The sequence below is a fragment of the Akebia trifoliata genome, chromosome 3 (genome assembly GCF_017979445.1).
Source record: "Akebia trifoliata isolate Shusen 1 chromosome 3, ASM1797944v1, whole genome shotgun sequence".
NCBI lineage: Eukaryota > Viridiplantae > Streptophyta > Magnoliopsida > Ranunculales > Lardizabalaceae > Akebia > Akebia trifoliata.
The window spans coordinates 36,425,190-36,439,411 of record NC_141377.1 but is presented as its reverse complement, the minus strand read 5'-3'; the positions used below and the strand labels follow the sequence as shown (position 1 = coordinate 36,439,411).

The window sequence follows — 14,222 nt, the reverse complement described above, 5'->3', positions numbered from 1 at the left end:
TTTAAACAAAGTAGAGCTATGTAACTTATAAACACTGATTTGATCAAAACAAGTAATAGTACCATAAGATACTGCACTCAAAAGATAACGTCAACAGAAGCAGTAATTCAATCCGACATACCCGACTTTCTACACTAGCTTACAACTGCACAGTTTAATCATTGGAGGCAGCAGTGTTGACCTGCTTGGCGAGATACGCTTCATAGATACCGACAATGAGGCGAGGATCTTTGTCTACGAGTTCCTTATAGTCATCTTGCTTTGTTAGTTTGTCCATGTTGTCCGTTATCAACAATAGAGACGCGTCAAGAAGGTGTTTGGCGTTATGTTGGCTGGCAAAAGAAAAGCTCATGAGTGCATTGTCTGCGCTCACCTTTGTCATCATGAACTTCTCGCAGTATGACTTAAGGTGCTTCACATTGTACTTCTCTGCCAACACTAACAGGTCACAGGCCATATGCTCGTCAAGGCATGCGTCTGCAGTGTACAAGTAATGAACAAAGGAGCGGAGGACTTCATAGGACACGTCGCTGATCTTAATTGTGCCACTTCTGCTCTCCTCCATCTCATTTTCTAGCATAGCTTTGAACACTGGAGATCTGCTTGCCTGATTATAGAGTACAAAATAAGAAAATTATTAAGCAGCATATGTGATGTGAGGCATGACGATCCCATTCAGGTTATACGATTCAGACAAACTGAATAAGTTTTTGGGTAATTCTAAGGTATCCTTCTGAGTTTCGGTGAAAATTAGAGGTACCATGTCCCGAGGTTTTCACACTGATGGCATACCTCCTTAACTTCGGGTCTTCCATGACTGAATAGAAATTAAAAATAAATAAATAAATCCCATTGTCTTCAACCTCTTCAGCTTCTAGGGTAAAATGTTTCACCAAAACCCCTATGCTGTTCTTGAAATTTGGAGGTTGAAGACAAGGATAAGAATTTTAAAAGGTTGAAGATGATGGATTTCTGGGGAAAATCAAGGGTTTTTTACAACAGAATGGACATTGCGGTCTTTTTTTCTGTTAGTCCCTTGAGGAAGAAGAAATTTAGTGGGGTATGCCATCAGCTATGAGTATCTGTAGTTTTCACAAAATACTTTATTTTGAAAGGACCAAAGTAGAAAAATGAGATTGGTCTAAGAAGCAATAAAAGAAAGAAAAAAAAAAAAGGAGCGACTAGTTGCGGATCACAAGTTTAAAAAATACAATTTTTTCCCCAAAATTCCTACCATTTGCACTTGTGTGTATGTGTGTGTGTTGTACCAATCTCAAGGAATGAAGAAGATCTGAGCTTCCAAAAGAGTGCAACTTTCAAAGAAGATAGATTAATATTAGACTGATTTGAGCTTTCAAATAGGAAGGTGGGCAACTTTTTTGGGATTGGAATCATACCAATGAAGTGCAAGAGGAATTTCTCAAGGATGTGGTACTATTGGTACAAGTGATCTGCAACTAGTAGGTCTTTAAAGGAAAACAGTTCGAAATAATTTCTTGTTAGTTGTTACTCGAAAGAGATGTACTGATGTTGTATTATTGACATTGATTCTTCTACATCTAAAGTAGAATGAAAATTTCTAATACTAAGGAGGATCTCATTTTGTACAATGCTTCATCTTTCCAGATGGCAATTGGTAATTTACAAAAACTAATACCGTCTATTGGGACCATGAAAACTAGAATTGAACCATTTAGAGCAAAAAACCAACCACAGTTCACAAGTTCAAGGAGCTCATCATATGCCAAAGACTACAAAATAACAAAATACCATGCGCTGAGAAGCTCCAAATCAACATGTTAGAGGCAAAGAAACAAAATTTCTACAATGCCATGAGAGCAAGAGACAAGATTGAGACTGGTTTAATGTTGAGAAACACGTCGCTCCTGCTTTAGGAGAGTATGTAACACCAATATGTTTTACCCACCTATCAAACTATATTGGTGTAAAAGATTCTCTTAAGCAGGTAAAAGTAAGGGTGTTAACCTTGGCACCCCTAGAAAGAGGGTGTGTGGGTACAAGAATGATTTTTTTCTAAGCTATCTTAAATATGTTTTGAATTAGTCATGTATGAACCACTTCTACAAGCTAGAATGATCAATCAATATATGCATTCTTGAAACATAAGGTTCAAAGGTCAGGAATGAAATTGGTTAGCAATCCAAACATAATGCCATTTGAATTAGACATAGAAAGGACATGACATGTTAGACCAAAATTGAAACAGTGATCTAAAAACAGAATGACTAATGATAGAATTGTCTGATAAAGCTCCCTTTTCTAACGTCTGCAATAAAATACTGTTCTTTACTTCAAAGAAAGTTTGTCTCCACACTGAACAATGTAAGAGTGAGGTTTTTAGGGTGGGAGAATCAGACACTAGGGAGTACGAGATGTTGACAAACCATTTACCCCAAAAGACCAATCTGATAGGGAAGGCGCAACTATGAATATAAGAGGGACAGGTCGAACTGGGGCACGATACGTGAGCATATGACACCCAGGAGCGGAGGCAGATAACACAACACTCAACACTCCCCCTCACCCATAAGGGTGGAAAATTCCTTCAAGGAGACTCAAACCCGTGACCTATACGAACCCAGCGCTTTGATATCATGTTGACCACCTATTACCCGAAAAGACCGATCTGAGGGGAAAGGCGCAACTATGAATATAAGAGGGTCACAGGTCAAACTGGGGCACAATATGTGAGCACGTGACACACGGGAGCAGAGGTGTATAACACAACACTCAACATTCCCACTCACCCATAAGGGTGGAAAATTCCCTCAAGGAGACTCGAACCCGTGACCTATATGAACCAAGCACTATGCTACCATGTTGACAACCATTTACCCCAAAAAAAACTGATCTGATGGGGAAAGGTGCAACTATGAATATAAAAAGGTCACGGAATTGGGGCACGATAGTGAGCACATGACACCAGGGAGCGGGGGCGGATAATACAACACTCAGCACGAGACTGCATCTGGCATAACATTTAGTAAGTGAAGGCAAGTTTTGAACCCAGATCATGGTATCAACATTAAAATAGTTTAACCAACTTAGCAAGCTAGCACCTTCAATGATTGAACTTCATATCTCAATGCAATAACAAATTATCAACAATTTGTGCTATTTGTGAGAAAGGACCATCAGATCTCTAGAAATGCAAAAGGTAAAAAAGCTAGATCAATTGAGGGAATTTTGTCCACTTCTATAATCAATAACGTTTCTAAACTGGCCGAAGTCTAACCATGGGAGCCTCTCTACTCATATATGTTCAAATAAGTTCATGTCGCCATAATTAACAAGGAAATGCCGTCAAAAAGCTTGGCACAAGTAAGGGAACTCCTTATCATCAATGAAGATGTTAAAATTTATTTTTCTTATATAGATCATTTCTCAGTTAAGCGCCTAGGGGACTCGGGATTAGGTTGGGGGGCTATCATTAGTGCATGCAATAGCTTGCCAAAATAGAATAGAGCATGGGTTGAGATCATGTGAATCCTCTAAGACAGGTAGAAACCTACCATGAGAAGGGTCCCACATTCTACAAGTTGGGTAAAAATACCTATATAAAATGTATCTCATGTTCTATAGGTCTAGTGGACCTCGCCAAAAGTAGAATCTAATATTCTATTAGTCGAGTGGAACCCCACTATGAATAGAATCTAATACCCTACCAGTGGAGTGTATAAATTGGATGTCATGTTCTATAAGTATGGTAAAACTCTATTATGAGTTAGATAATCACATTCTACTAGTCTAGTGGAACCCGTTGTGAGTGAAATCTAATGTTTTACTCACCGGATGAAACCCTACCATGAGTGCAGCTCTACATGTCAAGTGAAGCCCCACAATGAGTAAAAAAAACTCAAAATTTACTAGTCTTCTGGAATCCACCATGAATGGAGTCTCATATTTCACTAGTAGATTGAAATTGCTCCAAGAATAGAGTCTCATGTTATACTAATCGAGTAGAGTCCCACCATTAGAGGGGTGTCCTATTCTAGTGGCCAGATGGAACTCCGTTGTTAATAGAATCTCATGTTATCTTAGTCAAGTAAAACTATAATAGACTAAGATTCCAATAATCCGAGTTAGAAATAGCCCAACCTTTAAAATGGGTGGGACTCTACACTTTTAGGGGATTTGTATCCTTTAGAAATTAGAAATTCCCAAGGAGAACACAACTTCTAAAGGAAGTGGGACTTGTGTCAATTTATATAAGAAACTTTTGAAGATATAAGTTCGGGAATAGAACCCTTGGTGATGGAATTCCTTTTCCAAAAACTAAGTGGAATTTAAATGATAAGGTGGAATCTAACAATTGATAGTGGAATCCATCATAATGTAATGAATGAAACTCTATTGAGATGACAAATTTCATCTTAGCTGAGTAAATTACTGATTGAGTAGAACTTGATGATTGCATGGAAGCCAATATAACAAGGATGGTAGAACCATCAACATACAAATAGTTCAGAGAATATATCACTACTAATTATTTAGAACTCAAGGAACCATGTTAGGTGCAATCCTAAGCCTCAACTTGAGTGGAATTCCAACGCGATGGGTTATGGCATCAAATATACACTTCAAGGGAGTCATAGGAAGAAAGTATTTTTTTATAGGAGGATAAAAATAAACAGTCAGGAAGGCAGGAAATACACATTGTACATAATATAAATTTCACTTCTTGGCAGGATAGCCCAATAAGAGCAATATCTCCATATTGAGAGACTTCTGGAGATATTCTTCCGAATAAGCAATAGATGTTTGTACTATAATATACAACCAATTTGGGAGGATTGATCTTCTCAGAGGTGAGCCATGGAAACATTGCGCTCCACATTTAAAAGGGGGACTATTGTGGCTACAAAGATTTGCACTTTTTTTTATAAGAAAAATTATACATTAAGATCAAAAGGCGATCGAAATTACCAGCCTAAGTACAATTGATTACAAGGGGCAGCCTACCATGAGCACTAGGACTCCCATCTAATTACAAACTCTTCAAAAATACACATTTAAATTCAGAGAAGAGTTTACACTAATAAAACAGAAAACCTAAAATGTGTACAATCAACTCATGCAAAGAAACCTTCACCCTTTTGAATATTCTCCAATTTCACTCCTGCCATATACCCCGAAAAATGTCTAAATGTAGAAGAGCCCAAACAATTATCATTCTATCCATGAATCTATTCTAATTCTGACGCTGGAAGACAAAACAGATTTGGAATGACCCAATTTCAAAAAGAACCAAAAACTGCAATCATAATCTTGTAGCAAAAGGACAATGTAATAAAATGTGTTTGACCAACTCACCATTGGCCTTGCTCAAAAAACAGAAATTGGGCATAATAAATCCTCTACTAATTAGGTTATCAATTGTAAGAATTCCGTCAGAAGATGCTAACCAAAAGACTTTCGACGGGACATTTGCCTCCTAGACGGTTGAGGCTGGGAATGAAAATGTGGGGAAGTCAAGCTGAGTAGGAAATAACTTACAAAGATTTGCATTTGATTTGGAATTGCCATGTGCCACCTTGACATATATGTGCACGCGTGCACGGGCTCACACACACACACACAATGTTAGGTATAAATGAAGTCATACACGGGAAGTTGGCTTGGATAATCCAAACATCTCATATAGCATGGACATTTCAGATATCTGGTGGATATTGCAGGCTCCAAATACAATTGAGACAAAGACTTGTTTCAAAAGGTATCAAATACATCCCATAAGTCAATGAGAGAATATTGCATTTAATGGTTTACATAAAGAACCCAAACCATTGGAAGATGTGTGTGGGTGGGCCGGGGTGGGGGGAGGTAAATCAAGCCAACCGTGACGGGTTCCAACGGAAATTTTGTAATTATTTAGGCTTTCACTTATTAGGGTCTAAACTTATTTTGTATTGTTTGGGATTGTTTTTCTTTTTTAGTTTTGAGTTGTCTTTGGGTTATTTTGAGTTGTCCTACATCACGAGCATGATTTCAAAATTCGTCCAAGACCGAGATATATCACCCGAGTTGTCTCGGTATCAGGCATGGACGAGACAGATGGACAAGTCAAATTTTCAGACAAGATTTAAAACCCCACCGTTCATTTTTCAAATTTTTGAATGAGATGTCTCAAACGTTTCAGAAAACTCGTCCAAGACGACTCAATATTTGGCATGGACGAGACAATACCCGACACCGAGTTTTAAAACCATGACCAGGAGTTCTTCTACAACCAAAGATATTAGTAAAATTGGCACAGAGAACCCCGGGGGTGTTAGGGTTACCAAATCGTTGACTCACTTGGAACAAAGATCAAACACAGTCCGATCAAGTTAAACCACAAAGAACGTAACGCCACATAAACAAAAGGAGTTATACAATCTACAAAATTACCGAAATGGGTATCCCAAGAACTCACCAAAACGGCCTTGTGTGCCGGTATGGAAGGGGGTCCGTTGCCACAGTCTTCGTCTGATGCAACGAGTACAACATCGGTGAAACAAGATGAAGATGAACGGTGGTGATCAACAGGAGACCAACACCTAAGAAAAGCAACCTTGGTTTTCAAATCTTCAATCTCTCGCTTCAGCTCCTCCTCCGTCTCGCTCGCCTCTTCGTAACACTCCTTACACGTACCGGCATCGCATACCCCGTACTCATCCCGACACGATAAGCACTGCATCTTCCTAGTTTCGGTTACGATATTGGTTGATGGTGCGAATGACTGCGACAACGATGACCGCGACGATCGTAAATTCATAATCGGTTCCTGTCAACATGTGCCGTTAGGGCACTCGTTAAAATGCATTAAATACACCTTGGGAAGAAGCAATTGGGGGTATTTTTTTATTTTTTTTTTATAAAAACAAAAATTTTGAGGACAATTTGGATATTAAAAAAATCAGATCGCGAGGTGTATTTAATGCACTTTAAAATCCTTAATAATTTATTGAAGGACTGCCGCCTTTGTTATTTGTAGGCATAGTAACCAAGTCGGGGTTAGGGAAAATTTTGGTAAAATCGAAACATATTAGAAGAAAGTAAAAAAAAAAATCAAACTAGGTTAGGGCTATATAATTGTTCCTACTAATAGGGTGTTTTCGTATTAAATCATCAAGTTTCGTATTAAACGAGAATGATAAATCAAGAATTCTCATGTTGATATTGTTTATGCATTCGTCCACAATAAATAATCACAAATTGACAACATATTAAAGGTTTATAGTATTCAAAATGTTTAAAAGACCACAATCATGAGGCCAAATTAGGATTCATTAACGGGTCCCGTTCAGCAACAAACATTTTGGCAAAACATTTTTCAAAACATGGGTTAGAGGTTTTGGAATGGGCTGATTTTTGGGGAGGATGATCTCTACGGTGAGGAGATCATCCTCACCAAAAATCATCCCATTCCAAAACTTCTAGCCCCAGTTTATAAGTTGAAAAATCGTGGACCGTCCATTTTTTGTAAATCATTTTTGATGGGGTTAGAAGTTTTGGAATGGACTGATTTTTGGTGATGATGATCTCCTCACGGTAGAGATCATCCTCACCAAAAATCAGCACATTCCAAAACCTCTAACCCATGTTTTGAAAAATGTTTGTTGCTAAACATTTCCCTATTTCCCTTCATTAATACATCAAATCATTGTATAGTGCAAATAATTTTTGATTATTAATACATCAAATCATTGTATACATCAAATTATTTGTGATTTAGGCTATGTTTGGTATAGTGCAAATAATTTTTCTGAAATCAATTTTATTGGTGCTTGGTTACACAATGCAAATGATTTGCATTGATCACCTAAATTCTTAAGAAATTGCAACAAATGATTTGCAGCACAAAAAGTACCGCAAATCATTTGCACAATCATAATGAAATTTTGATTGCAATGGCTAACCAATCACAAAAAACGATTCGCAAGAGATTTGTCAATGATTACCAAGCAATAGTAAATCATTCAGTGCAAGCCATTCGCATTGCAAAACATTTGTAATGTAAATCATTTGCAAATGTAAATGATTTGTAGTGTCTTGTGAAGTTTGTGATTTAATCACGAAGTTCATTTAAGTCCTATATTATTAAAAAAGTAGTGATTAAATCAATGAAGAAGAAAAAATTCACGTTTTAATCATTACTTTTTCAATAAGTTGAAGACTTTGGTGACTATATCTCTAGGTAGCAATCAAAGATTCTAGAATGTTAGGAAGATTCTGTAGAGAATTTGGATTCAGTGCGAGACAAGGATATGGTGTTGATGTTTGATAATCTTTTAAGTATGAATCAAAGTAGATCCCACAAATTTAACTATTTGACCATCGTTGACTTTACTTTCTAACATCGGAGGTCCATACATTATCGTCCATTGATAACAAACCACTGGGGCTGGCAATGGGTCGGGTCATATCGTGTTCATGTTGTGTTGAAGTCTTTATAGCATGTACAAAGAATCAATGTTCTAAAAACCAAATCGAAATTTGGTTCAATTGGTTGGACCAGGGCTAGTCGGATCGATTTCTATTAATTATATAAACAATGAATAACACCCAACTTTTTCTCCAAATCTTTTTTTAATATTCAACCTTCCCTTATATATATATAGGGTCCCGTTCGGCACCCTAAGTTTTACCACACACTTTAACAAACGCGTTTTGTCCTACATGGGTTAGAAGTTTCAGAATGGGCTGATTTTTTGTGAGGATGATCTCTATGGTGAGGAGATCATCCTCACAAAAAACCAGCTCATTCCAAAACTTCTAACCCCATCAAAAATGATTTACAAAAAATGGACGGTCCACGATTTTTCAACTTGTAAACATGGGGTTAAACATTTCGGAATGGGCTGATTTTTGGGGAGGATGATCTTCTAATTATAGAGATCATCCTCACCAAAAATCAGCCCATTCCAAAATTTCTAACCCATGTAGGACAAAAACGTTTGTTAAAGTGTGTGGTAAAACTTAGGGTGCTGAACATTTCCCATATATATATATAGATAGAGAGAGAGAGAGATAAAAACTGTTGAATCACTTAGTTTTTTTCCAACAATTTTTTTTATTTTTTATTTTTTATTTTTTGTAAAGAGATGATCTCTGTCGTAGCGGGCCAACAATAGGCCCATTGGGACCCAAAGACCAATCTTATCCACAGGACTAATCCCAAGACCGCATGCACCATCCTACCCTGTCACGCGAAACCATTAAGTAGCTACTTTTTTGGTGAAGGGTCTATAGAGATTCAAAGTGACGACCTGGGGAGCTAACATTCCCAAATGAATTTGTAGATTTATTAATTTTATCTGTCAATAGTTGTTAGAATTTAAGATTTAGTAGGATATTTTATTTTGTTTGATATATAAAATCTAAAGGATTGAGATCCATTAACTCTTAAGAATGACTTATGAAAAAAAACACATGATCCCAACCCTCTAAATAATAAATCCAAAGATTGATATTGATATTTATACGTATCTTGATAATACAAATCTCAAAGATACTTATCCCGAGGATAAATCTCAACCATTGGATTTTGCATTTAAATGATTGGGATCCTATTTTTTTTTTTTTATGAGTCATTCTTTGGAGTCAAGGGATCCTGACCCAAATCTAAAAGAGTAGAACCTAATCTCCATTGATTCAATCTCTCACAACTTAGAAGGAGGTGATATGAAGGAGAAAAAGTGGGTTTTGAGTTTTTTTTTGTTCAATAGGTGGTTGTGTGTGTAATAAGCCAAAAATAAAAGGGTAAAATAGTAATTTACTTTTTATTTTTTAAACAAAAATCATTAGAGTGGGTGCAATTAGTCATTTCTATGTGTGCAAATAGACCGACTCTAAGACTATGACTATTATTTATATGTAGTCCATGGTGAAAGCTACATTCTCCCTTTCTCTTTTCATGGTCTTATTTCTTGATAATTTGTTTAATTTTATAATAATTCAATCTCAATGAGGACTAGATCTTGCCGCCACCATGACAATAATAAAATTCATTTGCTTCTAAATATGTTTAATTTGACTAAGAAGACTGTTTTAGAACATGCAAATTGGGACTACATTCAAATGTTCAATGACTCATGAGTCAACGTGAAAGCGTCAAATACATATTAAATTTATTAAATACTTTAACAAATATCATGAAAATGCTCACCTGATCCAATAGTACGAAAATGGGTTAATTGTGTTACACTTCCAACTTTTGACTTATGTGGGAGTGAAAAGTCGAGCTACCACAAACCGATAATTTCATATCCTAAAGCGCTTATGGAGGTCAAGAAACCCCAATTGAAATCAAATTGTAAATAACTAATAACCTTGTTGTGTATGTGAATACTTTTGTGAAGCTCACTTAATAATTTGATCAAACATTTATTGGATACTTAACCAAATATCTTATACGCTACATCTTTCAAGATCTTATTTGATAATGACAATGAAAGGTAATCCAACTAATAGTAGTAATGTAAAGAAGATAAACAATCACATAAAAAAAAAAATAATAAGAGCACAATACCTACAATACGAGATTTTAGGTGATTCACCAAAAGACTACGTCCACGGAAGTATGAGTGTTGGAGTTCGATTTCATTATGAAGAAAATAGGGCAAATCAATACAATGACTCTCTTTATCACTTAGATTAATTTTCTTCTAGATCTCGAACTTCCAAAACCTCTCAACTTATCCTCTCTTGTGTTTCTTTCTTTCTCTACTCTCTTCTCTAGAGAAGACTTAAATTTAAAGTTAGACTTCTTACAACAAAAGAACAAAATCCTTTTTTTTTAAGAAACACCACGTAAGTGCCCCACTTACATAAATTACAAGTCCAACCCAAATTATTGGATTAACTCAACAATACACACACTTGGACCGGACCTAATTGAATTTTGAGCCATACTTCAACAAATCCTAACCTTAATGATGAAATGAGTACAATTATTTTTGGGCACAATTCCAAAGTATAAATCAAAGTCAATTATAAATATTATGAAGAAGAGTCATGATAATCCAACTAACTTTCTATGTGCTCTCTCTTCACATCACTATACAAAATCATAAACATTCATCCTTGTGTATCCCAAAGCAACGGATCTACAATTATGTGAAAGGAGAGTATAGAATAGTGAGTCAAATCAATAACCCTAAAAATAGTGATTTTCTGACTCCTTCCCAACATACTTCTCCATACTCTCTTAATGTGGCATGTGCTAGAGCCATAGTTTCCTCGAGATACACAACTACACATAATTTTGAGGATATGTAATTGTGTATCCTAATGAAAATCTATGGTTGTAGCACATGCCACATTGGGGAGAATGTCATCGGGGCATTCTTATCAAAGCCATAAAATATGACTTGGACTTATCGATGTATATATATATAATAGGAAAATGCCAAAGTGACATTGAAATTGACATCGTTTCAAACATTGCTGACATGGATCTGTGTATAACACCATAGATGATTTTCATTGAGATACAAGTGAGAAGCATTTATGATTTTGTGCATACCAATGTGTGAAATGATGTCAATTTCAATGTCACTCCAACACTACTCTATATAATAACCCTGACCCCTTGATTAGTTAGGAATGAGTCCAACTATTTTTGGACCTAGTTTTAAACCCGTACTTAACAAAGTCAAGTTTTGGGTCCAATCCATTTGTCTGGGTATGGGCATGGTTGGGAATGAGTCCAACTAATTTTTGGCCTAGTTCTAAACCAGTACTTATCAAAGTTAGTTTTTGGGTCCTCCAATCCATTTGTCTGGGTATGGGCATGGTTTGAAGGATTGGGTTTTGGATTTTGAGATCGGATCATCCGGTTTGATTCAGACAATTCCATTTTTATTTCATGTGACCCCAAATGTCGAGTTAATACTGGGTCATGTCCGAGTGTTAAGTAGAGCTTAGTCGTATAGTTTGATGCATTGTGAACTCTTTATAATACAATCCTTCTATGAGATTTGTTAATGTGTGCTTGGGAATAAGCATTTGATAGTATTTTAGTAATAAAAGATTTTTTTAAGGATATTTTTATATAAAATCCAATTTTCAAAGTGCATTTATTGCATTTTAGGGCACACGTTAACAAGACCCCACTGCTATAAAAATATTTCTTTTAAGTCTAAAAAATTTCAATAGCATTATTGTACAATTAATTTTTATATTTATTATAATATACATATATATATATATATATATATATATATATATATATATATATATATATATTTAGGGTCCCGTTCAATGGCCAACAGTTTGGCAAACATTTTGGCAAACACTTTTTCAAAACATTGGTTAGAGGTCTTTGAATGTGCTGATTTTTGGTGAGGATGATCTTTACGGTGAGGAGATCATCCTCACCAAAAATCAGCTCATTCCAAAACTTTTAACCCCAGTTTACAAGTTGAAAAATCGTGAACCGTCCATTTTTTGTAAATCATTTTTGATGGGGTTAGAAGTTTTGGAATTGGCTGATTTTTGGTGATGATGATCTCCTCACCGTAGAGATCATCCTCACCAAAAATCAGCCCATTCCAAGACCTCTAACCCATGTTTTGAAAAATGTGTTTGTCAAACTGTTGGCTATATGGGGGGATTGGGGGGGGGGGGGGGGGCATTCAATGACTAACTTTTTGGCAAAACATTTTTCAAAACATGAGTTAGAGGTTTTGGAATGGGCTGATTTTTGGTGAGGATGATCTATACGGTGAGGAGATCATCATCACCAAAAATCAGTCCATTCCAAAACTTCTAACCCCATCAAAAACAGTTTACAAAAATTGGACGGTCCACGATTTTTCAACTTGTAAACATGGGTTAGAAGTTTTGGAATGGGCTGATTTTTGGTGAGGATAATCTCCTCACCGTAGAGATCATCCTCACCAAAAATCAACCCATTCCAAAACCTCTAACTCATGTTTTGCCAAAAAGTTTACCATTGAACGCTACCCACATATATATATATATATATATATATATATATATATTTTAAAGATAATCCTGAAGTAACATTAAAATGTAGATTCTAATGGGGTGATGCATACATAACCATTGATGTTTTTCATCGAGATACAAATGAAAGGCATCTTGGTTATGTGTGCACCACCATATCAGAATGTCAAAATTGATATACATTTCAATGTTACTCCAACAATACTCTTTTTTTTTTTAAATATTATTTTGAAAAAATAAAAATACCCCTATTTTTATATTAAATGATAATACAATATATTTTGCAAATATTTTCATAAAGAGTAATGATTCTCTGATTCCCCCCACATGGGATACTCAAAATATCTCCTGATGTGACGTATGCCATAGCCATAGATCTTTTTTTTTTGCTTTGGGATGCAGAACCCCACATATTTATGGGGATGTGCCTATGTGTATCCTGAGGCAAAAAAGCTATGGTTCTAACACATGCTACGTCAATAAATTATTTTGAGTATGCCACATGGGGGAGTCGGATTATCACGAATCTTTCATAAAACCATAGTTACGAAATATCCCCCATATACATACAAGTTCGTTGACTCGTGAGAAAACATATGATCACAATTGTATAAACACAAAAACTTTTACTAATTGGGAATTGGGAATTGGGATAACTCATACTTTTAAAGGATGATTGTTTCAAGGATAACTCCAAATCATTGGATTTTGTGTTTCTTTAATTGGGAATTGGGATCATTTTTTTTTTTTTCACGAGTCATTCTTCGCATGTCTTGATGAAATGAGACCCTTTTATTTATGAGAGTTACCATTATCACATTAACTTTTACTAATGTCACAACAACTATGTGCAATTCATTGGTAATTTACATAGGAATTAGTGTGGCATTAGTAAAAGTTGGTGAGACAATAACAACTCTCTTATTTATTGACTTGGGGTTATAGAATTTATGAAAGGACTCTTAAGTACGTATTAAAAAAAAAACAAGCTCTCATAGTCGAGTCAAACTTCGAAGTGGGGATTTCTCTTCAAATTTTGAAGGAACCCTCTTCATTATGAGATATGTGGCATTTTAAATTTATTTCATTCCCCTATATTTTTGCAAAAGTTTAGACACCTCCTTGAAATGTCATGTGTAATCTAGCGGAGAGGATTTTTTCAAAGAGAAATGCTGAAATAACATCAACATTGACATCATTTCACATATTACAGAAGTTTATGTTGGTATAAAATCATATATACTTTT

General features: G+C 35.7%; 1 protein-coding gene across 1 annotated transcript; it reads right to left on the bottom strand.

Annotated features, from left to right (window-relative positions):
- On the bottom strand, nucleotides 1-6,856 carry LOC147406669 (BTB/POZ domain-containing protein). Its single transcript, XM_086434811.1, has 2 exons — nucleotides 6,437-6,856; nucleotides 1-607 (listed from the first exon to the last, which is right to left on the bottom strand). Exons 1-2 carry the CDS (start codon nucleotides 6,776-6,778, stop codon nucleotides 155-157), a joined length of 795 nt encoding a protein of 264 aa, XP_086290937.1. The 5' UTR covers nucleotides 6,779-6,856; the 3' UTR covers nucleotides 1-154.
- Between the last annotated feature and the right edge of the window lie 7,366 nt (nucleotides 6,857-14,222).

Bases quoted from the DNA above. Each gene is read 5' to 3' on its own strand.
- LOC147406669 (XM_086434811.1), bottom strand. From the start codon at position 6,778: ATGAATTTACGATCGTCGCGGTCATCGTTGTCGCAGTCATTCGCACCA. The intron at 608-6,436 runs GTGAGTTCTTGG...CTCTATAATCAG, and splicing joins CGGCACACAAGGCCGTTTTG to GCAAGCAGATCTCCAGTGTT.